The sequence below is a fragment of the Podarcis pityusensis genome (genome assembly GCF_964106645.2).
Source record: "Podarcis pityusensis genome assembly, chromosome: 6".
NCBI lineage: Eukaryota > Metazoa > Chordata > Lepidosauria > Squamata > Lacertidae > Podarcis > Podarcis pityusensis.
Genome location: NC_138030.1, coordinates 42,126,686 through 42,150,102, shown reverse-complemented (window position 1 = coordinate 42,150,102; position 23,417 = coordinate 42,126,686). Strand labels below are relative to the sequence as shown.

The 23,417-nt window shown below is 44.7% G+C and overlaps 2 protein-coding genes across 3 annotated transcripts; both read right to left on the bottom strand.

Annotated features, from left to right (window-relative positions):
* Positions 1 to 2,500: 2,500 nt before the first annotated feature.
* On the bottom strand, positions 2,501 to 11,164 carry REN (renin; the record flags this gene model as incomplete). The annotated part of the gene is made up of 9 exons (XM_081010108.1): positions 10,720 to 11,164; positions 7,338 to 7,494; positions 6,589 to 6,712; positions 6,284 to 6,402; positions 5,368 to 5,564; positions 4,571 to 4,693; positions 3,737 to 3,881; positions 3,045 to 3,143; positions 2,501 to 2,662 (listed from the first exon to the last, which is right to left on the bottom strand). Exons 1-9 carry the CDS (start codon positions 10,851 to 10,853, stop codon positions 2,501 to 2,503), a joined length of 1,260 nt encoding a protein of 419 aa, XP_080866234.1. The 5' UTR covers positions 10,854 to 11,164.
* A 7,410-nt stretch (positions 11,165 to 18,574) lies between these two features.
* KISS1 (KiSS-1 metastasis suppressor) lies at positions 18,575 to 23,053 on the bottom strand. Of its 2 annotated transcripts, XM_081010461.1 has the most exons (3): positions 22,965 to 23,053; positions 19,914 to 20,033; positions 18,575 to 19,220 (listed from the first exon to the last, which is right to left on the bottom strand). In XM_081010461.1, exons 2-3 carry the CDS (start codon positions 20,014 to 20,016, stop codon positions 18,949 to 18,951), a joined length of 375 nt encoding a protein of 124 aa, XP_080866587.1. In that variant the 5' UTR covers positions 20,017 to 20,033; positions 22,965 to 23,053; the 3' UTR covers positions 18,575 to 18,948. The 2 variants fall into 2 exon arrangements, 1 of the variants encoding a protein (XP_080866587.1); XR_013987788.1 differs by lacking the exons at positions 18,575 to 19,220; positions 19,914 to 20,033 and adding an exon at positions 20,071 to 20,967 and having other exon boundaries at positions 22,965 to 23,047.
* Positions 23,054 to 23,417: the final 364 nt, after the last annotated feature.

Sequence of the window (23,417 nt, the reverse complement as noted above, 5' to 3'; positions counted from 1 at the left end):
CATCTTCCATCTTGGTTGGTGAAGGCTAGCTAGGAACTGCTGCGCCACTTGTTGGTTGGGATCATCCCTCAAGGTAGGTGTCTGGATTGAGGTGGTGATTAGAACCCCCCTGTTTATAGCCCTCTGTAAACTGGGGAAATCCCACAAACTACATAGATTACTGTGTTAGCTCTTCTTCACTGAGGCTACTGAAAATGTGTTGTTCTATTTTGTTGTGAAATTCACTACCAATCAAATGTAAATGTAAACTTAGACAGCTTTGGAAAAGAATTTGAGGAATTTGTGGAGGATAAGGCTGTAATGGCTACAAGGTGTAATGGTAATATTTCACACCTAGGATCAGAGGGGGAGGGCTCTGAGAACATCAGAGCCTACTGGATCCAGCCTGAGGTCCATCTGTTTTCACAGTGGCCAAGCAGATGCCCATGGGGAACCCACAAGCAGCAGCACTCTCCCCACCCGTGATTCCCAGCAGCTGCCTTTCAGAGGCATGCGGCTTCTGACTATGAAGTTTGAACATGGCCATCTTAGCCATTGATAGCCTTATCCTCCATGAATTTTTCTAATCTTCTTTTAAAGCCATCCAAGTTGGTGGCCACCACTGCCTCTTCTGGAAGTGAATTCCATAGTTAAACTATGTGCTGTGTGAAGAAGTACTCTCTGTTGCCCGACTGCCCTGACTCTTATTCATTTAGTGTCATTGGATGGTCCTGAATTCTAGTATTGTAGAGAGGAGAAAAACATCTGTATATCCAGAACTGGCCTGCTCATGAAGCAAGGTGAAGCTCTCACTTCAGGTGGTGAAAGCGCAAGAGGCAGTGCTCTGCTTGCCCAACTGTTGCCGTTGATGCCAGAATACCTCCCTCTCACTGGTGAGAGGGAGGCATTCTGTCACATGGCAGTGACACTTGTCTTTCTCACCCCTGAGGTGGAGCAGATGAGCAGCAATGGCATGCAAAAGCCCTGACTCCTTCTGGATTTGGCGAGAGCTAGGGTGTTCCTGCATCCCACGTTGTTGCTTGGTTTCCCTGAGCCTGAGAGGAGAAGCCGAGTGGCAATGCTTTGTGGAATGCCCAAGCTATCATCAAGTTCCATGAGAGCCAGGGTGTTCTAGTGGTGGCAGGGGTGGGATGCGGGGTGCAGAAGCGGTGGGATCGTGGTGTGCTGTCAGACAGGAGATAGCAATTCCTGTTTCACCTCAGGTGGCAAAACTGGACGGGCTGTCCCTGTCTATATCCACTTTCTCTACCCTATGCATTGTTTTAATGCACTTGCTATTGACTTCAAAAAGTTGACGACATCCTAAGTCGATACCTTCAACAGTTAGGCCATGGACAAAATTAGAACGTTAGCTTGATTTCTAACGGAATGGTCTGAGGGCTGATGGTAAGCAGGTTAGGTCAGTGTAGAGCAGGGGTAGTCAACCTTTTTATACCTTCTGCCCACTAATACAAATTTCCTTACCTCTCACCAGTGCTCAATGGAAGGAGGATTCCACTTGTGCTGTAGAACCCCCTACCGCCCACCTAGAATCCTGAAACGCCCACTAGTGGGCGGTAGGGACCAGGTTGACAACCCCTGGTGTAGAGAGTCTAGCAAGTATCTGGGTGGAAAATGCCTGGAAATGCCATATATGTCATCTTGAATTCCATGACAGAAGAAAGGCAGGATATAGATATACTAAGTGAGTGAAATGAAATGGAAGATTCTGTTCTTCAGTTTGCTTTATGCAATCACTTACAGACATGCAATGTTAATGCAAAAAATTACCACATCAGAATGGGTGTCATATAAGGATTTTGTACTATACTTCTTAAACTAGGGCAGTTCTATCCTGTCATGTTTCCCATTCAGTGGAAGATATAGTTTCAGGAGCTCCACAAGACTGTAATTCCCAAGATTCTTTGGGAGAAACCCAGACTGCCAGATGAACCCTGCTTCAGGATTGTTCAGATGTGTTGCATGGGACCTTCATTTTCTCTTACACTGTGTTTTTCCTCACGTTTGTTCATTAGCTATCATTTCCATATCTAGCCTGATCGTATTTCACTTGAAAACAAGTAGGACTTGTCCCTCTCACAACAAGGACGGCTTTTTGTATGGAGGTCAGTAACTACAAAAGTGAAGGGAAATAAGTAACCACAGAAGACGGACACTTCCCAGTCACTTCCTCTAAGCAGGAAAGGGAATTCTACAGGTTATAATTTAAGGTGGAAAGATTTCAGCTGTCCTAGTTTTAAGATAGGAAGCAGAACTTTCAGCTATCTGACTTCAGTTGACAATATAGGAAGAGGACATTGAAATCCAGGGATTATGTGATTCTTGATGTTACTGTTTTATAGCTTTTAGCAATGCAGCAGAATAATTGGAGGGCTTTGCATACATATTGACACAAGCTCTTTTTGTTATTGAAAACAATATATTATTACGCTGTTCTCTTTCACAGTTTATGCAGTTTCTTCTCAAAAGTTAGTAATCTCTGAAACAGGACTCTTCCGTGTCAGAGGGATGTGGCAAAGCCAATTCGGTTGTTCTGCCGGTCAAATTCGGTGTAGTACTCTCCGATGAAACTAGCACCCAGAATCCAGAGAGGGCCCAGTGGAGGAGGAATATCAAAACCTGAGAATGCCACGGTGCAGAACTCTTGACCATATTCAGAATGCTGCAGAGAGAATGGCACAACCAAGCAGGGAAGTGAGTCAGTGAGACAGTTTTATTGCCTTAGATCAGGCTTCCTCAACCTCGGCCCTCCAAATGTTTTTGGCTTACAACTCCCATGATCCCTAGATAGCAGGACCAGTGGTCAGGGGTGATGGGAATTGTAGTCTCAAAACACAAAAGAGTTGTGTCCGACTCTTCGTGACCCCATGGACCAGAGCACGCCAGGCACTCCTGTTTTCCACTGTGCCTATTATTGTTGCACCATTGCTCAAAGTATCAGACCTCAAAAATTTTCCCCTGGAATTTTTTTCTACCCCAACTCCTCTATTTCCTAGCTGCCCTCCACCTTTCCTGTTTATTGCAAATCTTGCCCAGCATCTTACCTGGAGGACGTAGGCGGAGCCACTAAGTATGTAGGCTCTCTCTCCAAAATGGAAGGAGATATCAGGCAGCAAATGAATTTTCTTGCATTCGATGATATACTGTGAGAGGAGAAAGGAGTTAATAGGAAAATGAAACTTTTAGGTCCTGTACTCAAAACTGTGGGGCAAAGTACTTCAGGCAAGAGTTGAAGACCAAGCCCATCTAATATCCATCGGAGTATCTCCCTCATGCCTAGATTTCAATCTAGGTTTCATGTAAGCAAAAGCAGCCTCCAAATCCATACTGTCTATATTCTTCAACTTTTGAGAAGACCAGCAAATTACTTACAAGGAGAAGGGGCAGTGCTAAGGTTCCTAGTTTCAGACTTGACAATTGCACCTGTAATCAAGTGTTTTTACTGTAATGGGAGTCTCAGGCATCGAGTACTGTCATGTCTTCTTTTGCTACCTATGGCAGCCATTTTGTGCTGGCATGCATGGCACTTTTACTAAGATATGAGACCCAGCGCTTCACTTTTTAACAAAACAAAACAGCATTCAAGGGCACCAAGGGAGTGTTTGCATGCATGAAAAGCAACCAGGCTTCAGGTTCCACTGCTGTTTTTCCTCATGACTTTTTTGACCTGTCATTTCTTTGTCTACCTACTGCAAGAGAGGATAAGCTTTTGGAGGAGACCTTTCAGTATGCTTACATCTTTCTCTTCAAACAAAGTAGCTCCTATGGCTTTCATCAGAATAGACACTGAACTAGCTGGGCCCGTGATATAGGAAGTCCCGGTATCTACAGATGCCGTGCAGCCTTCGTGACAGAACAGCAGCTCGCCCCCAACAGAAACCCTGTGGAGAAAGCAAAAGAGCCTTTCATGTTTCAGACAAACCCTTATGCCCTACCCACCCTCGCCCTTGCAGTGAAGCAGCCATTCTGACAGCTAGAGAAGATAAGTAACCTATAGGATGTATGTGCTAATATATGGAGTTATCTATGGCGCTGCAGATGTTGTTGGACTACCAACACCCATCAGCCAGCATGGCCAAAGACCAGTGATGATAGGAGTTGTAGTCTAGCAACATCTAGAGGGCAATGGGTTCCGCAGCCCTAGAGACCAAGCACACCTGTGAAAGTTTATTTGACTATTTTTTGTGATATTATGGCCATGAATGTGTTAATGTAGCGCTGAATACATAAAAAGACAAATAAATAAAATTATACATTCCAGGCAATGTAGATTTTACAGCTGCATTATATATTGATTTAAGGAAAGGATAAACTGGTGTATGAAAATGCCTCCACATACCCTTTCCCTTCTCTTCCTTAATGCTTTTAAAGTCCTTGTTTTCATTTTGAAAGGATATTTGGGGGGGGGGGGATATGTTTTGTACAATTTTAAAGCTCAATAAGGATTGTTGTTGTTGTTGTTGTTTTTAAAAAGGAACCCAAGTTTGATAAATGGAGTGTTTATTGGATTGTCACACGACGATGGAGTTTTTGTGAATTACTTGGAGCAGTAAAAAGCAGCATCCCTCACCCTTTAAGATCAATGTGCCAATAGCCTTCCCGGCTGATGCTGAGATAGTGGAAGTCCCCCGTGTAGTAAGATGGGTCACTGCCTCCCAGGATGATTTCTCCCCCAGTGTTCAGCGCAGAATTCCTAGGACAGAAATCACAAGCAGTCACTTTCTCCTTCCTGCCCACTCTTGTACCTGATACACTTGGCATGATATACCTCAGGTTCTGTCGATTAGATTCTTGTTGGCAGGAGCAAAAAAACATGCATAGGTAGTAATGTGAGGAGAGTGTTCTTGTGCTTGAGAATGTGGCGAGGGGAGTGATACTCAGAGTGGTGCAGTGATGGGCCAATGTTGAACTCTGCGTGAATGGAAACTAAGCTTTCCAGGCAAAGAAGAGCAACCCCAATGTTTGTACATCAAGGCCCAGTAGCCTCTCTGTGTGTGGCCCTCAGGCCACACCCTCTGCCACAAAGAAATGGAGATAGGGCCTTCTTATGCCCCTGATTGAACATGGGAGGTCCTAGGAATTGAACCTGGAAAGCAGCATGTACTCTACCACTGAAAACATGCTTCAGCTAGATCAGGCATCCCCAACCTGCGGCCCTCCAGATGTTTTGGCCTACAACTCCCATGATCCCTGGCTAACAGGACCAGTGGTCAGGGATGATGGGAATTGTAGTCCAAAACATCTGGAGGGCTGAAGGTTGGGGATGCCTGAACTAGATAATGAGTTTTTGGTTCCTTGTGAAGGATTTGTCCAGACCACCTATGCTCCCAGTTATCTGGCACATAGGCTCTTCCAAACAACCATCACCTGCTGTAGTAGACAGAGAACACTTCTGACGTCAGAATCTGTTCAGACATGATCTTGTCAAACACTGGGGTAACACCATCAATGGCTTGACTGGGATACCCCATACCAAGCACTCCGTCAAACTGGGCATAGTTGAAAGGTTTGTTAGTGAGTGCTGTGGCTTCTGCAAACACCTGGAAAACAGGAATGCCAGCAACCTGGATAGAAGAAACAAGGAAAAGAAAGGTTACCTTTGCTAAGGAGCAAAGCAGGCATGGGTTTTTCTTCCCCAATGTTCAACCTGCATATTTGTAAATAAAGATAAATTTTGTAAAACTTCACCAGCCTCCTGTGACTTCCTTCCAAATTATAATGAACTGTGCCCCTGGAGTTTCTCATCATTCAGATAACTTGGAGAGTGTGACAGTGCTGAATGCCAAATCTTTCAATATATTGTTGAACTCTGCTTCCCATCTGCTGCAGCCAGCAAGGCTCGTCAGGGATGATGGGAGTGACAGTACAACAACACCTGGCAGGTCAGCTGCAGGTCCCCTATCCCTGATCTAGTGGTTGAAGTGACACATGGTAGTCTGCTCTAGCCTTTCCCAATCTGGTTCCCCCTGCCAGATGTTTCAGACTACAATCCCCATCATTCCTGATCGTTGTCCTTGCTGGCTGGGGCTGATGGGAGTTGTAGCCCAAAACATCTGAAGCGCATCAACCTGGGGAAGGCTGGTCCAGACTATGGGGATTCTCCTTGATTGAGTGCAAGAGGTCATAGCCTTCAACCAGTGATTTGGTATAGAAGAATCCAGGCCTGTGAATGGCCTTGTGTCTGCCAGGATAGAGGAAAGCTTTGCGCCAGTTCCCCTCCTTCAGAAGCAAGAAGGCATATGAGTGGAAAGAAAGGAGCCTTCTACCCCGTTGTAGTACTTACTGTCACAATGTCCTGGCTAAGGAAACCCTTGACGTGTCCTTTCCCATATTGGATTGCAATTTGAGTTCCATTTGGCCTGTATGTACTTGATTTGGAGGAGTCGTAGCGGGCGTGGGAAGCTAATAGGAAAGAAAGACACTAAGGTTATATTAATTGGTGCACCAGAAACAGATCATACTCCACGATGAACAAATGTTTTAATTACCATGCATTCGAATGGGGAAAAAACCATGAATCCAGGCATTTCCATACTATATTGTTGGCATGTGTTTCTCTGAGTATGCATGGTACTCACTATCACTTACCACAGGCGCTGTACAGTGGGGAGCACTGGTGGGATGGCACCCAAAGGTTGGCCGACCCTGTGTCAAAAATGACTTTGAAGATCTGGGCTGGCGTGCCAATGCTGATTTCACCAAAATACTGCGTCTGAAAGACATGTTGCAATACAAATAAATAGTGGGTGCTGCTGATTCCTAAATCTTAGTGCCCATCCAGACTGCATTTGGCAACATATCATTGATGCTATAATAATGTATGAGTGGTAGACTGATGCTGCACCAACTACACATTGTTCTGCTTTCTTAGTTGTATTGTGATGTGTTCCAAATGCTATTATAGCATCTGGAGGGGAACACTCTCATTTTATTTATTTATAACATTTAAAAGCTGCTCAGTAACTTATAACAAATCTGCAAGCAATGTTCTACAGCACCACAAAAGTGCAACACACAAACAATCCTGAAAGATTTGTACTATAAAAACTACAGCATTTTTGCAGAAAGTTACAGGACCTGCACTGATGGGAGATGAAGCAGTGCATCCACCCCCCCCAAAAAAAAACCACCTTTGCAGGTGTACGCAGTGAGGAATGCAGGATCGTGCAAAACCACCCTGTTGCCATCATAAGCACAAATCATAATGGATGCATGGTTTAAAAGGACAGGTGGAAGGGCCCTCCATCGCATCACGTTCCATAAATATCTCTACAAAGATTCTTGGGCTCCCCTGATCTGCTGACTCGCTTGCTCAAGGGGCATCATCAAACACTCACATCTCTGTAGTTTGTGAGGGTGGTAGGTGCTGTCACATTATGAAGCGCTTCGCCAAGATGGTATTGACTGTGCTCCATTGAAGGGAAGCCATCAGACACTTCCATCCCCATCTTCTGCAGGGTCTCCCTGATTGAGGGCATTTTCTTAAGCGGAATCCTGAAAGGTGTTAAGAAAGGAATTATAAAACTTGGGTGGCCACTGTGAGAATGCAGTGTTGGATTAGAAGGCTCTTTAGTCTGAACCAGCTCTTCTAATGCTGTTGTGTTTTCTCTGGGATATCCAGAATGCCTCTCCCACTTCCACCCCACAGTGAGCTGAATAAACTGCTGCAAGAACTAAAGTCATGCTGGTGAGGAAATACAGTTTGTTTGAGGCCACTTTCAGACTTTGCTGCAAGGGGGAAGCAGCCTTGATTCACAGATGACAGCTGCCTTGGCTTGGAAGATACCTCTCACTTGCTCTAGATGGCAGTAAATGCTTGCAATGGACTGTCAGCAAGTAATTTTCCTCTAGTTTTAATCTAGCTTTAAAGAGAGAGAGAATAGAATCACACAATTTTATTTAAAAGTCATTTAGCAGTTTTTGAAGCATGTTCTTTAGTCTTGCATATTGTTGTCCACAGCTTCAAACCTGCATAAATTTGTGGTCCTTACATTTTGGATGTTTTAAAAATTATTATTTTTCCAATATTAAGGGAAGGATGCTTCATGTTTGTTACATAAGCATAATTCTTTATTGCCACCCACCTACACAATGCTTCCCCATCATTATTTGCATTTGTTGCTCTACAACTTGTTTTTCTATTCCTGAGGACCAACCACTCCTTCCTTTTATATCACAGGGACTCCCATACCTGCTTGGCTGCACCCTCTCTCACAATCCCACTACTGTCTACAATGGTTAACCAGACTTGGCAGATTGCTGAATATGCTTCATTTACAAATGCAGTTTAAATCCATGGTTCCCCCCCCCCCCAATACACAGTACAGTGTAATATGACCAAATAGATGCCGTAAGAATCTGCTCCTGCAAATGATTGACTTTGCTTAACCAACTTTAATACAATGACAAAATCAGCTAAGTTTACAGAAGCTAAATTAGCCATCCAGGTAATTTCCAAAAGTACAATTACCAAATGCAGTCGCTTCTTCCCTTAGAATCTTCTTTGTAACATTTAAAGTACAGCAGTGATGCTGTACTACAATGGCAAATTAAAAAATACAATTAAAATTTACCCTTTCTGGGGTAAGTGTTATCAGTAGCATTTTTTCAGCTATTTTTACTCTGCGAGTGCAAGGATTTTGTGACCAAATATTCCACTGTGTTACATAATCAGTCCTGTGTGAACAAAGATGGGCGCTTCCTTGTTCTTTCTATGATCCGCTTGCCTTCATCTTCATCTCTAGCTTTCTCTCCCTCATACAGTACAACAGTCTCTATGGGTGGAGCCTTATGTGGTCCTCCCTCCTGTGCCCATATTTCTTTCCTTATGGCAATTGTCTCCCGTTTAACCTTTGCACAATAATAGCCACAAAGAATATGCTTCTGTTTCAGGTTACCACACTGAGGACAGACATCAATGTTTCGCTTTATCTTTATAAGGGTTCCTAGGATTCCTTCACCTGCAGCGATTTACTTCAATGGTCCGCCTTGATTTTGGGGCTGCCATCCAGATTTAAATTTCTGCAGTGCTGCTGTGGCATAGCTATTGGGAAAGTGTATTGTTATGTAGAAGCAGGGACCTAGGATATGTCATTATTAGCACCTTTCCAGAAATGGGGAGGGAAAAGCAGTTGTTCTCTTATGAGACCCTTTCATTGATTAGGGGGGAAATGGCATAGCTCAGGGGTAGAGAACATGCTTTGCATTTGAAAGGTCACAGTTTCAATCTCAAAAGTATGGGGGGGGACGGACATGTGTTCCTCTACCTTCCGCCCCTCCAAAACAGCTTTGCTGACGCTTGTTTAAATTTAGTCCACATTAGGCAACAAAGCCTAATCACAATTTTCTGGAGACCTGCCTTGATTTCTCAGTGGAACTCAATATGCAGCACTGAATTTTAAGTAGCAGCTTAAAGGAAAGGATGTGCTTATTGCAGGCTTGTCTCCCAAATTCAGCTGTTCACTTCTCTGCTGAGGTGATTTATGCCAATCTGTATGTCCAAAGTTGTACTGCCTCCACCCTCTTCTTCTTTCTTTATCTTCTCTGGTGAAAACATCACCATACAATCTGTCCCCTCACCACAGTCTAGACTTTGTTTTTTGCAACCTTTCCACCGGACAGTTTGTTACCAGTTCTTACTATTTCTGTGTCCACTTTTTTTATTCCTTTTACATATAACCCACTCATCAAATCAAAGGGCGTTTCCATAGTATTGGGATTAAAGGAGTTTATACCTCAAAGAGTTACAATTCCCAGCAACCCTTAACAAGTGCCCAGAATTCTTTGAGGGAAAGAAGGGGCTTCAAATGTACAGTGGTACCTCAGGTTAGAGATGCTTCAAGTTACAGACGCTTCAGGTTACAGACTCTGCTAACCCAGAATAGTACCTTGGGTTAAGAACTTTGCTTCAGGATGAGAACAGAAATCGTGCGGCGGTAGCAGGAGGCCCCATTAGCTAAAGTGGTACCTCAGGTTAAGAACAGTTTCAGGTTAAGAACAGACCTCCAGAACGAATTAAGTTCTTAACCCGAGGTAGCACTGTACAATAAAGGTACCGTATTTTTTCCTCTATAAGACTCACTTTTTCCCTCCTAAAAAGTAAGGGGAAATGTGTGTGCATCTTATGGAGCGAATGCAGGCTGCGCAGCTATCTCAGAAGCCAGAACAGCAAGAGGGATTGCTGCTTTCACTGCTCAGCGATCCCTCTTGCTGTTCTGGCTTCTGAGATTCAGAATAATTTTTTTCTTGTTTTTCTTCTCCAAAAACTAGGTGCATCTTGTGGTCTGATGCATCTTATAAAGCGAAAAACAAGGTATATAGTGTTTACACAGCCTTAACAGGCTTTATCCATACTCTTGCTCCCCAACTCTGCCTTTTGACTCGTTTCTTATTATATCTTCACCCATGCCTTCAACTTCTTCAATTCTACCTTCCCCCAATTTGAAGTACACCATGGTGGTCTATTCTCTCCTACGTAAGTACAGCTTCCCACCTGCCACCAGTCACATATAATACAAAATGGGCTGGAGGAAAAACATGTGAATGCTAACATCAATCCCAGCACAGTAGCTACATACACCTCATCAGGGAATTCTGATTTGTCCTTGACCCTGCTGCATCAGGTACTTAGCCTATGCATTCATCGTGCGCTGGGAAGCAGGCAGTTCTCCCAAGACTAGGCCTTGACTTGACTTGACTTGAAAAGAGAAGGCACATTACCTTTGGAAGGCATCACCGGAAAAGCACAAGAAGCAGCAAACCACTGCAAAGACCCAGGACCACGGCATCCTACTGCTGCTTTGGATAGCAGAGCCTTCACTCTGGTGTTGTATACAAAGAGAACCCACGTCCATTGGGCTTTTATAGAAAAAGTTGCTGTGCCGAACTTGAGTTTCTGCTCAGTACTGATTGGTAGGGAAGGAGTAATAAATTTTGCTGATGGGGGGGGAGTGCCTTTGGGATGCTAAGCTTGACCTCACTTCCTGGCAAAGGGCAGCTTGGCCAGAGCCCATGAAGGCGTGCGTATGAGGACTCACTCTCTTCCATGATTAGCACAGCGTACGTAGCTCAATGAGGAAATCAAGATCCCGCTTATTATTGTGGAACAAATTTAAACATACCCCTAAGTAGGTCAGTCTTGCTCTTTTTATTTAATAGCATTTCTTAGAAAATATTTTATGTTCCTGATCCTTAGCAGGTGGACTCCAGTGAACACTTGCAATTACTAAAGCAATAGTGAAAATTGAAATTAACAGGCCTGTACTATTTCTCAGAGGGATGCGGGTGGCACTGTGGGTTAAACCACAAAGCCTAGGACTTGCCAATCAGAAGGTCGGCAGTTCGAATCCCCGCGATGGGGTGAGCTCCCGTTGCTCAGTCCCTGCTCCTGCCAACCTAGCAGTTCGAAAGCACGTCAAAGTGCAAGTAGATAAATAGGTAACGCTCCAGCGGGAAGGTAAACAGCATTTCCATGCGCTGCTCTGGTTTGCCAGAAGCAGCTTAGTCATGCTGGCCTCATAACCTGGAAGCTGTACGCAGGCTCCCTCGGCCAATAAAGCAAGATGAGTGCCGCAACCCCAGAGTCGGCCACGACTGGACCTAATGGTCAGGGGTCCCTTTACCTTTACTATTTCACAGAATATGGAGTATCTATTTTTGTGGTGGTGGTAGGGAGTACTCTGAGCTGTATTAAGCAGGGGGGAAGGTAGATAACTGTATAGATCTCTTGCTATCCTCTCTTACTCGATGATACAGAGGTAGCTGATGAAGCCACTTTGCCCCTTGAGAACATCTGAGTCAGATCAGTGCCCTGTGTATGCTACCTTGAGTCCTATGGTGGGTGGGATATAAGTGAAATAAATAAATAAATATGGGCCTGGCCCAGCATTTCTGCCTCAAAAAAATTCTTAGAAGTGCTTTGCAGCAGTGATGGCCCTATCATTAGGCAGAGTGAGGCAGCTGCTTCAGGTGCCAAATGCTATGGGGTGGGCAGAAGCATACAAGTTTGTATGTGAACTAAAAGGAACTGGTCATGCACTCAGACCTTAACAATATAGTATAATCCTAACCATGTCTACTCAGAAATAATTTCTATGGAATTCAGTGGGACTTGTTCCCAGTTTGGTTTGCCGCTTTAGACTGCCTTTTGAAAAAGGGGTAATGAATTGCCCTCTTTTTGGTCAAGGCAACCTTCTACCTCTGTGGGCAGTTACCAGGGTAAATAAATAAACTCTGTTTTCCCACACACTGTGTCAGGCATCATGCTTGTGACCAGGGATTTTCCCAAGCTCATCCCCCGCCCCCGAACAGGTTAAAGGCCAGGTTAAAGGGGCTGGCAACAAGGTCTTTCAATGAAATAATATTACAGGCACTTGGGATTTGGTGGGAGGAGGAGGGCACATATGGCAGCATAACAGCGAGCTCCTCCAAGTGTCAGCCAAGTTACTTCTGTTGTGATGGCCTCAGTAACCTTTGGGTGAGACTTTTTATATGACGGAGAGAGGCATGGGAAGCGTTTGATGGATTTTCACAAGCACACAGCTTACGCCAGCTTGAATAATCTGCCTGCTCTGCAAATGTAAAACCTATCTTGGCAAAAAATATACATTTGCATTAACTTGTGGTACAACTGGCATATTGGGGCCAAACAGAACATATGGGAAGAGTGCATACTGGGAATGCACACATTTTGCATGCGGCCGAGTGGATCCCTGGCATCTCCAGATGCAAGTGCGAAAGACGCCTTGGAGGGCCACTTTAAAGAGCCACAGAAATGTGTGGGTAAGGGGAGCTAAACTCCCCCTCTTGGAGTTTGATAAATGTATCGCAGCACTGTGCAAAAGGCAATAGTCTGGTGAGACTGCTACTTGAAGAGATGAAGAAAAGGTAAGGTTTATTGTCCATGGCAAAAAAGCCATTCTGAGCACAGGTTTTACATGTGACTGAGTTGGAGCCAAGAAGCTGACACTAGCACACATTAGCTCAGTGGTTCCCAACCTTTTTTTGGCCATGCCCCACCTAAGCATCTCTAAAATACTGATGCCTCCCCCTTTGACATATAATTCTTATTATTCAAAAAGTGAACTCCTATTCATGTGGAGGAAATCTAAAAGGCCATTAACTGTTAATAACTCATTCTTGAATTGCCCCCCTTAAAAATCAAATTGTCCCCCTGTGGGACGTGTGCCCCATGTTGGGAACCACAGTATTAGCTCATACTGATACTGACTGAGAAGAAGCAGGAAGGAAGTACAGCCTAAAAGGAAGTCGTTTGCTCTTAGTAGTTACTAAAAGAGAAGGAATTAGCAGGGGAACACGTTGCATTTCCGTCCTCACACCAGACCGCACTGGTCCCCCAACGTCTCCCAACCCTACACAGGCTGGTGCAGCCTTCCATTGATGCCAATGGATTCAGGTTAGAAGAAAGGAGATTCTGACTAAACAACAGGAAGAACTTACTGGCGGTAGAAGCTGTTGTTAAACAGAACAGACTCAAGAGAGGCGGTGGACTCTCCTTCTTTGGAGGTTTTTAAGCAGTGGTCAAATGGCTATCTGTTGTGTATGATCTAGTTGAGATCCCTGCATTGCAGGGGGTTGGACTAGATGACCCTCAGGGTCTCTTCCAACTTTACAATTCTATGAAGACCCTCTTGGGGTGTTGATGCTGAGAACCCCTCCATTGTAGGCTCATGCTGTATATATGTGATATATAAATCATATATCATAAAGTCACCACAGTCTCTGCTCTGTGTCATTTCCAAAGGAAACACAAACTCTGGGCAAGCACCTGGAACCCCTGGGATCTTGCACTGCTCAGAGATTGGGATGGTGTGCAACAATACTTAGAGCATACATGACATATGCAGATCCTGAACAAAGCTATTGAAACTGGATTGTACAGTAGCATACTAAGGCAGACCGAGTTGCTGGTTGCTAAAGAAAATCACATGATGCAGTTAAACTGTTCTTGGATCCACACAACTCTTGCTTATGTGAATCACAGCAGTCGGGATAGAGCAGAGTTTTCTGCATGCAATTTCCCCATCTGATTTTCACTACTTAGATCTTCACTCTATGCCTATGCCAGTGTAGACTTTAACGCCTTTTGCCTTGCTTTTAATCCCTTTCCTTTTCCTTTACGGATTGCCCATTCTTGGTCAGCCTGGCTCCACAAGGTCATTGTTGAGCCTTCTTCTTTGCAGGAACCAGAGGCCTTTTCCCACGCAGGGACTGCAAGACTCCCACCCTTTAAGGCTCCAGCAACTACGTCACACTGCCCAGCCTGCAAGCCCTTAGGCAAACCCTTCCAGCCAGAGGGTCAAAAAATCACCAACCCCTGTTTGCATTTGCTTGCTAGCTGGGACAGAGATATGAGAAAGATGCAGGAGAGGAGATGGCAGAAATAAATGCACTTTCAGGTCACCCAGTAGGCCTTGTTTATATTCAGAGCACAATCCCATCAGGGCAGTATCTTTCACATAACTTCAGGATACAGGAGTTGTTTTAAATTAAGAGGAAAGAAGTTGTAGGACTGATATCCCCAGTTCTGCTACAATTGTCCATTTTTAGTGTAAGTTCATTATGATTTCTGCTCATGATGATATCAGGGTCCCCACTTTCAATACCGTTTTCACATGCTAATGTTTTGGGGCAGGCATACATACTATACTGCTTCATTTCCAGTTGGTGCATGTCCCATAGCTTCCTGCCGAAATCCTGCAACTTTTCATGCCACAAACACTTGGGATGGGTGTTAGTGCTGCTTCTGTTACATGTTTGCACAAGAGTGGCCCTCCAGATGGCAATAATGCAGTGAAACTGGGGAAGCATTGCACAACAACTAATAGAAAAAATGATACTTGAGCAGTCCAGTATAAATCCACTACTATTGCGTCAGCACACACAAGCACACACAAACAAAATCCCCCATCTTGAGGGATCCATAGACCACAATTTAATCACATAAAGTAATAATGTGGTTCACTCCCATGGAAACTTCACATGGACACTGATCCTGCCTCTCATTTTATTTCTTTGCATTCATCTGTCAGTTTACTGCATATGCCCGCCATATGTGTCAGATAGGGACACAAACTGTGTCAGATAGGGAAATGATTGAGTTGGATAATCAGGGCTCATCCACACTTTTATGAGAGTATAGCATCTATTCAAATCTCAATAACTTTTTTGTTGTATCATATTATGTGCCAATTATTTCTCCTGGGTCTGAGAGCTCTTTTCATTGTTCTGCTGCTGTGTCCTGTTAAATCTGATGTTAACCTCTCATTGGGCACTTCAGTTGAAAGCCCTGGGCTGCCACAGGCACATTACACTTGTACCTGCCAGTATTTCATATTGCGTGGCGAGTTCCCGCCCCCCCACCAGGATAAATAAAGACACAAAACACCATAATTAAGGTTAAATGAGCGAATTAGGCCACAACTTTATTGAATTCAGGAATGAGAGGCATTGGCTTAGGCATTGGTCCTATCGACTATCTGGCTCCAGCCCATTTGCTGGAGACACGGGAAGGGTTAACACCATAGAGGGGGAGTCTCCTGCTGAGGCAAGTCAACTAGGAGCTCTCCCGGGTCACCGCGGGTGGGGGCGTGCCTTTGGCCCACACCTCCATAGGCTTCGGACAGGGCCACGCCTCCCGGAGTCCTTTATCAGACCACCCTTCGTTCACTGGGGGGAGGTGATGGCGTTGCTCCCCCCCCCACATCTTCTTAACCCCTTCTTACCAATGCCTAACCGCCAATGCCGAGGAGTTGTGACGAGTTGCTGCAAGGTAGGTGAAAAACCAAATGGCTGTAAATTGCCAATTGGGAAAAATTCCTACCATGCCCCTTGCAGTGACAGACCGAAGTCCATAGCAAAGTCAGAGACCTACCTAAAGCCTACCTAAAGGGAGGGAGGGTGGGAAAACATGGGGGCTAGCCGGCGAAAAGAGGGCGAGCCCCCTCTGCGCCGGCCCTAAATAGGGCAGGCCACGCCCCCCAGCCAGCCGATTGGCTGGCTGGGGGGGAAGACGCGGCCGGGATTCCCCTGCTCTCGCGGGGGCTGAAACCAGCCCCCGCTCACGTGGGGGTGGGCGTGAAGCCCGCAACCCCACCTCCTGGGCAGGCCGGAAGTGGCTTTCCCGAGGGGATAGGCTCCTTTACCTGTACAGGAAAGTTCTCTCCAATGTCATCCTTGCAGTCTCCTCAAGACCCATGCTAGAGACTGCTAACTTAAGTTAGAGAAGCTTTTATTCTCGAGATTCTCTTTGCATTCCTCTGATCTCCTGTTTCCTCCTCTAATATTTCTCATCGACTTAGTGCTAACCGAAAGAAGCACTAAAGGAGGAGACAGGGTTCTCTTGAGTAGATCAAAGTAGTAGGAGGAGACAGATCAGAGCTGGTGAGAATCCAGGAACAGAATTTGAAATGCAGCAGCTCGGCCTAAGAAATGAAATTAATCCCTGGTGAAGGGTGAGTAGGAAATCTTATATATAAATTAAATAAATCAAGGATCTAAAGGTGCCAATGAACGTTGATGGGCTTTTTGTAGTGTTTCTTCACATTGCAGGAGTTGTTTGGGCTCAGAACATAAGATCAATGGATCTGACCAATGGCTCTTCTAGTTCAGCATCCTGTTTCCCATAGTGGCCAGCCAGATGTACATGAGAAGCTCACTAGCAGGATACAAAGTTAATCACTCTCCTTTTGTTGAGCCCACTGGGAGACTGCATATAGCCATGACTAGTAGCTGTTGACAGATTGATCCTCCAGGAATGTGTCTAATCCCCTGTTAAGGCCATCTAAGCTGGTAGCCATCATCACCACATCTTACAGAGGCAAGTTCCATCAATGGTTTATGCCCTGTGTAAAAGGAAAAGAGAACACTTGCTTCTGTCTGTCCCGAATCCTCTTCTCATCAGTTTTATTGGATGACCCTGAATTTTAGATTTATGAGGAATGGAGAGGGAAAAGCTTTCCCTCATCCACTTTCTCCACCCCATGATTGTGTTTTCTCTGCCCCATTACTGGGTTGTTGTGGATGTTTGCTCTGCTTATTCTGAAGTGATTTACGTGCTGATTGTACTTTTGTGGACAGGACTTTCTGCAACTTCTGTAAATCCAGGACTGTCCCTGGAAAATGGGGACACTTGGAGGGTCTTTGGTTTTCCATGAACTGCTGTTTGCTCCGATTCAGCAATAAAGAGTAGGTTTGCATGCGGAAAGAGCTGATGGGGAGGGGGAAATTGCTTGGACACGGAGCTGTAATGCACAGAAGCTGTGCCTAGAAACATGGCACAAAAGGGAGTCTTCTTCCCCTAATCCTGGGGCCGTTTGTTTCTAAATCTCCCCTCTTGCCATCCTGGCACACAGAGAAGCAGCCATTGGTCTCTCAGCTGCCCAAGTCCCTGCAAATAATTTTTCAATTACTTCCTCCAGTGGCCCAACCTCTCTGTAAAAATTAGCAGCTGAGATCTAAAGTGAAATTGAAAGGATCCAAAGGGTTTTGTGCATTGTTTGTGCAGCTAGGCAAACACAGTAGCGTTCATGAGCTTATTAGTGAGCAAGGAAATGATGCTTTGCAATGGGGCCAGGGGCTCACACTGCTAAGAAAGAGGACAAAAAACAAGAAGGGCAAGAGAAAGACTCAGAAATAGTCACCAGAACAGTGGGCAGTAGCAGTCTTTAGTTATTATCTGCTTCTGGAAAAGCCTTATTTGTGCTTCTTGGGTTCTGGGAATGAATTATAGGTTTGAGCAGGGCATGTCACATCTGAGTTTTATGGGAGTTCAGAACATTCTAATGGCAAAATCTGAGGTCTAATCTAACTTGAGACTTGTGTTGTTGTTTTTGCTAACTACGCAAACCTTTACCCAACAACTGCTGTTAGGGGCTGTGTGTGTCCCTTACAACGAATTTCAGCCACTGTTGCTGTTTCTATACATCGTGAGAATGAAGACTAGGAAATGAAGACTATACATCATGGGAATGTAGACCATATGCCCCCAGCCCTAGAGTTCCTTTGCCAAAGTTCCTTTGGTTGCATCACCGCTAAAAGGATATTGTAGAGCTGCATAAGGTTCAGAAAATGGCAGTCAAAATGATCAAGGGGGTGGAGCAACTCCCCTACAAGAAAGCAGGGGTGGCGCACCCTGTTTTGCTGCTTGTGATGAATCGGGAAGTGGCATGCTGCTCTGCCACTGCTGCTGCCACTGCTGCCATATTTTACCTGCCACCACCTGCATCACACAATCTCCCACATCCACCGCTGGCAGAGAAACAGTGCTGCCATCAGCACTGATTTGGGGCAAGATTGCACCAATTTGGGGTGAGATCTTGCCCAAAATGGGTGCCAGTGTTGGTGCCACTTCTCCATCACTGATGGAGGCAGCAGGGCAGGTGGGGCTTCTGCTGCCTGAGGCAGTGCCCTCACCTTGCCTAATGGTTGCGCCGGGCCTGTGAGGAAGAGTTTTTAGCATTTGGGAGTTTCAGTTTAGAGAAAAGACAAGTAAGAGGTGACATAATAGAAGTTTATACAATTATGCATGCGATATAGACAAGTAGACAGAAAAGTTTAACACAACAACTTGTGGACATCCAAACGCTTTGCCCCTTCCCTGTTTTTTTATGCCATTGTAATACTATATAGTATACACCACTTAGTGAAAACAGAATGAACATGGTCATTATTATAATATCCAGTTAGAACTGGTGCAAGAAATAAGCAATGACCTGCTTGCTACTTCAAAAACAAACATATGTTTCCATCCTTGCTCTGCTGAAATGCCAGCATCTTACTGTGAACTTCAGAGAACTGAGAACCATAAACTGTTTTCCATTCCTTCAGAAGAGCAAAGAAAGAAACCACCACAATACAGAGCTTTCCCTGTTCCTCTCCCCTGAGGTCTCCCCCCGGACCACCATACTTGGCTATGGCAGCCCCACACTTTCATAATTTCTCCTTTGCTGGCAACACTTGTCTCTTGCCATATCTTAAACCGAAGGAGTTCCAGTTGTAGGTGGAGAGATCATTCTCCCGTTCCACCAGCAAGGCCCCCTGTGGGACGGAGACAACTCTGCTCTTCCCTGGAGGCATCCTTTGCCGTAGCTGCTGCTGCTGCTCCTGACGCTTGTCCATAAAAGGTGGTGTGGACTTCCTTTGTGGACATGGGATGGCATCAGCCCAGTGGCTTGGGTTGGCAATGTTTTTGGAAAGTTCCCCTAGGGAGAATGAGGAAGAGAGAGGGGGGGGGATTTGAGGCTCACTGTTGGGGTGGGGTGAGAAACCTGTTGAAAAGTAAATTTTGCATTATCCCCTCCCCACCATTAACTTTCACAAATGGTGAGGCATGTGGAAAGCACCCTGGTGGAAAAGCATAAGAAGGTAGAAAGCTGCCTTATGTCATCCCATTCGCCTACTTAGCTCAATATTTTCTATACCAGGGGAACTCGTTGCTCTCTCTATGTTGTTGAACTACAAATCCCATTATCCATGGCCACTGGCCATGCTGGCTGGGGCTGATGGGAGTTGGAGTTCAACATTTGAGGGCAAGAGTTCCTCATCCATGGTCTACATCGACTGACAGTGGCTCTCAAGGGTTTCAGTTAGAATTCATTCTCAGTCCTACACATGCAGTGGGCCTGAAGCTGGGACCTTTTGCATTGAGCCACAGTTCTCTCCCAAAGGGAGGCAGGTAGGAGGTAAGTACATCTGCGATACCCACACCTTCCTAAGAATTAGCCACATGGACTATAGAGTCCACAGTGGTCCCCTGCAGATCGGCATAGTGGGGTCCAGCATGAATTAATGCAGCCCATGTTTGAAAATCAAAATACTAAAATGACACTCCTGATCTTGGAATCAAGAGTGCAGGTTAAATGTAGGAACGGGTCACAACTGATACCACTTGCTACCTGCATGCCAGGAGTCCTTAAGAGGGAAATAGCTGCCAGCTGGTTCTCCAAAGGGAGCGCTGAAGAGTAATAGGAGCACCAGCGAGGAATGGAACAGGCTCATCCTGGGATGTAGCGGATCTGAAAGGAAAGATAAAGGAAAGGAGAGCAGGTGGGAAAATGCTGGAAGAAAACACAGCAGAAAAACAGTGCTGGCAGAGTGAAAAGGGCAGTTGCATGACTTTCTTGCCACTAATCTCCAAATCACAAGGACATATACAAGAGAAGGAAAGAGGAGGAGATGGCAAGGGGAGGAGAGGGAGGCTGCTGATGGGGTGACAAGGCTTGAAATCTTGCAGTTAGACTTTTCTGGTTCAGTTCCTCTCAGCCTCAGTTACCCTGGGACACCATTGAGACAGCAGTCCCCTGAAATTAGAGACAGGTTGGCCATCAAGCATTTCAATCAAGAAGTTGTTGGGCTCCAGCAATGGGCAGGGATGATGGGAGTTGTAGTCCAGCAATAGCTGAAGGCCATAGGTCCCTCAATCATGGTCTAAATTAACCAAGTAATTTATAAAGACAATGGCATTGTAGGAAGAGTCCTCTCCACCACAGGGTTCCAATCAAAGCTGACTCTGTCATCAGAATAACTACTTTTGATGTCCTTTCCTATTGCTAAATAATTATAATTACTTTTAGGTCTCTATTGACCTGTCAATATTTTGTTTTAATAGAAAAGGTAATGTGATACGGTTGCAGGAAAATATTTTTTTTATTATATTTCCTTTTCCATTCAAGCCAGCACATGCTTGTTTTGAGAACAAGCAGAGCTGGGGAAAAGGTCTAGGGAAATGACACCAGTTACTAAACAAGGAAATACAGTGGCCGACTCAGGAGGACTGAGTCAAAATCTGAATGCAAAATAAAGCCTTGGAATCTTACAAGTTGAAGGATGTCAAACAATGTCCAGTTAAGCCAATTGCTCCTTCAGCCCTTTGAATTTCAGCGTCCTGTGCAATTAGAAGAAACCCTGAGAAGTATGTATTAGGGGGCTTATGATACTGAGACGAAATAGCTGTGGAAATTTAAAACAAAGGGAAAATTTTGTTTAGCTATATTAGAAATACATGCAGATCATCTTTCCTGTTTAGCTAAATTTGATCAGCATGCATTGTGTATGATTTGAATCATCTATGTGAGTAGAAGCACACCAGTAGTGGATGTTGCCTGCACAGGGCACATTGACCAGTGGATTGTACTAATGTGCCTGTTATGGGCTCCTGATTGATATGGTGAACAATGAAAAGTCACGTATCTTTGCAAGGAGTTTTCAGCTTTTAGAAAAGTTCTTTCCAGGGCAAATGTTTCCCCACTGTTGCTTTAGAAGAGAGGGACAGAGGAAGCCTGATCCCCTTTTCCTGTTGCAATGTCCTACCTTTTTAAGAACCTTACTTCTGTGCTTGAGCACATATTTATTTCTTTACTATCATTATTACTCTACTGTGTTCTTCAAACATGTGGTATTATGCATCTTCTCTCTGTAATAATTGCAGTCAGGAAACTGAGTCTGACAAGAGAGGGAGACTTGCCCAATGCACCCCCCCGCCCCCACCCCATGACTTCCAAAGCTGGGGTGAAATTTCATAGAACCATAAAATTGTAAAGTTGGAAGGGACCCCAAGGGTCAAAGGGATGTCCAACCAGTAGATTGTGATCTACCAGTAGATTCCCAGCAGATCCTGGTAGTTCACAGGATCCTTATCATGTACAAAAAGTTATGGGGGGAAAGCTAAAAAACTCTGTGCAATCCTCCCCAAAAAAGCTCAACAACTCTGGGCAATCTACCTACCCCACGCACGCTCCTTCTCCCTCCAATGACAATGGGTAGATCACTGCCAGTTTTTTTATACTGGGAGTAGAACACAGTCTCTTGGGAGTTGGATATGCTTATAGTCCAATCCCCCAAAATGCAAGAAACTTAGCTAAAGCATCCATGACAGATGGCCATCCAAACTCTGCTTAAAAACATCCTCTGTTTAAAAACTTTCAAACACCAGCTATCAATAATGATAATAATAAAAACCCTCATTAGTCTGTGTTGAAGCCTGTGAGTTCTCATGGATGACAGACACAAAAGCAACAATCATGTTCTTCAGTACTCACTGATCATGCAACAAGTTGGCTAGGTCAGGAATTTTGACAGACTCCACAGCCCTGGCACTTACATGTCTATGGGTCACAGAAGAAAACAGGGTATACTGAATGGGAAAACCCAGTCCCTCCACCTTTGGGAGTCAGGGGGTGAGGGTTTTGTTCAGAAGGTACCTCTTCCAGTTCAGATTTCCTCCTTATGCATTTTGCTATACTCTTTGATTCTCAAGTACGGTACTCTGCGAACCCAAGTGAGGTTAAACACAAAACCCGGAGAGCAGAGAAGATAGATTCTGTTGAAGTTTTAAATGTTCCAATCCAAAGAGGATAATTAAATTAAAGAGAGAATAGTTTCGTTATCCCCCCACAAAAAAGTTAAAGGTTGTTTGAAAATGGGATTGCTATTCATGGTATGAACCCTCATCCCATGTTTGGAAAACAGGTATGTCAGGTTTTTGTATTGTTTCAAATCCTGCCAAACCTGTTTGACCAGAAACAAGAGTGGGACAAAAAAAAAAAAGTATGTGGATACCAATTGATTCCTGTCCCAAGCTTCTTTCCTTCCTCTCTTTAAAAAACCTATCATTTGTATGCAGCTTTAAACAGTAGTCATATGGGGGGGGGGGAGTGTTAAAATTCATGCAGGCAACATGCAGAGGGGGGGGGGGATACATTTCATTCGTTTAAAAAGCAATCTACCTCTTCCAAAATGAAAAAGACCTATGAATCGCTTGCCCTGGAGCAAGTCACACTCATTTAATGATGCTTACTCCCATGTATACATCTGCATACATTTTAGCCCCACAGTGCAATCCTATTCATGTTTATTCAGAAGTGAGCCCCATTCAGTTCAGCAGGACTTTCTCTCAGGTTAGTGTGCAAGTGCAGCCTGAGGCTTAAAGTTCCTCCCTCTCTACTAACCTCAGTTCTCTTTTAGATGTTCGTGCCAAGACTCCTCTGCTGCTTCTGTTTGATCTCTTGAAAGGAGGAGAGCGCAGCTGCTCTTTGGAGTCCAGGTCCCTCTCAAGTGCAGTATAACCCACCAACCCCCCTTTGCTGCATGACCTGGCAGTTGACATCAGCAGAGATGGATCCACCTCTACCTTTTGTCTTCTACTCTCCCTCCTTAATGGATTCTGCTTCAGAAACAGTTGCCATGCCTATTCCTCTTGCTTGCAGTATGGGGCAGCTTTACATTATTATTGTTTCCGCCTTCTTCACAATGGAGCCAGAGCTGTTGGTATAAATTGGTAATTCCGGAGAATGAAATGCCTTCTCCATCTTGCTCTGATTTAAACATGTTTTCCCCCCCTCAAACCTTCCTTTTAAAACATTTTTCTAAGTACCGTATTTTTTGCACCATAACACTCACTT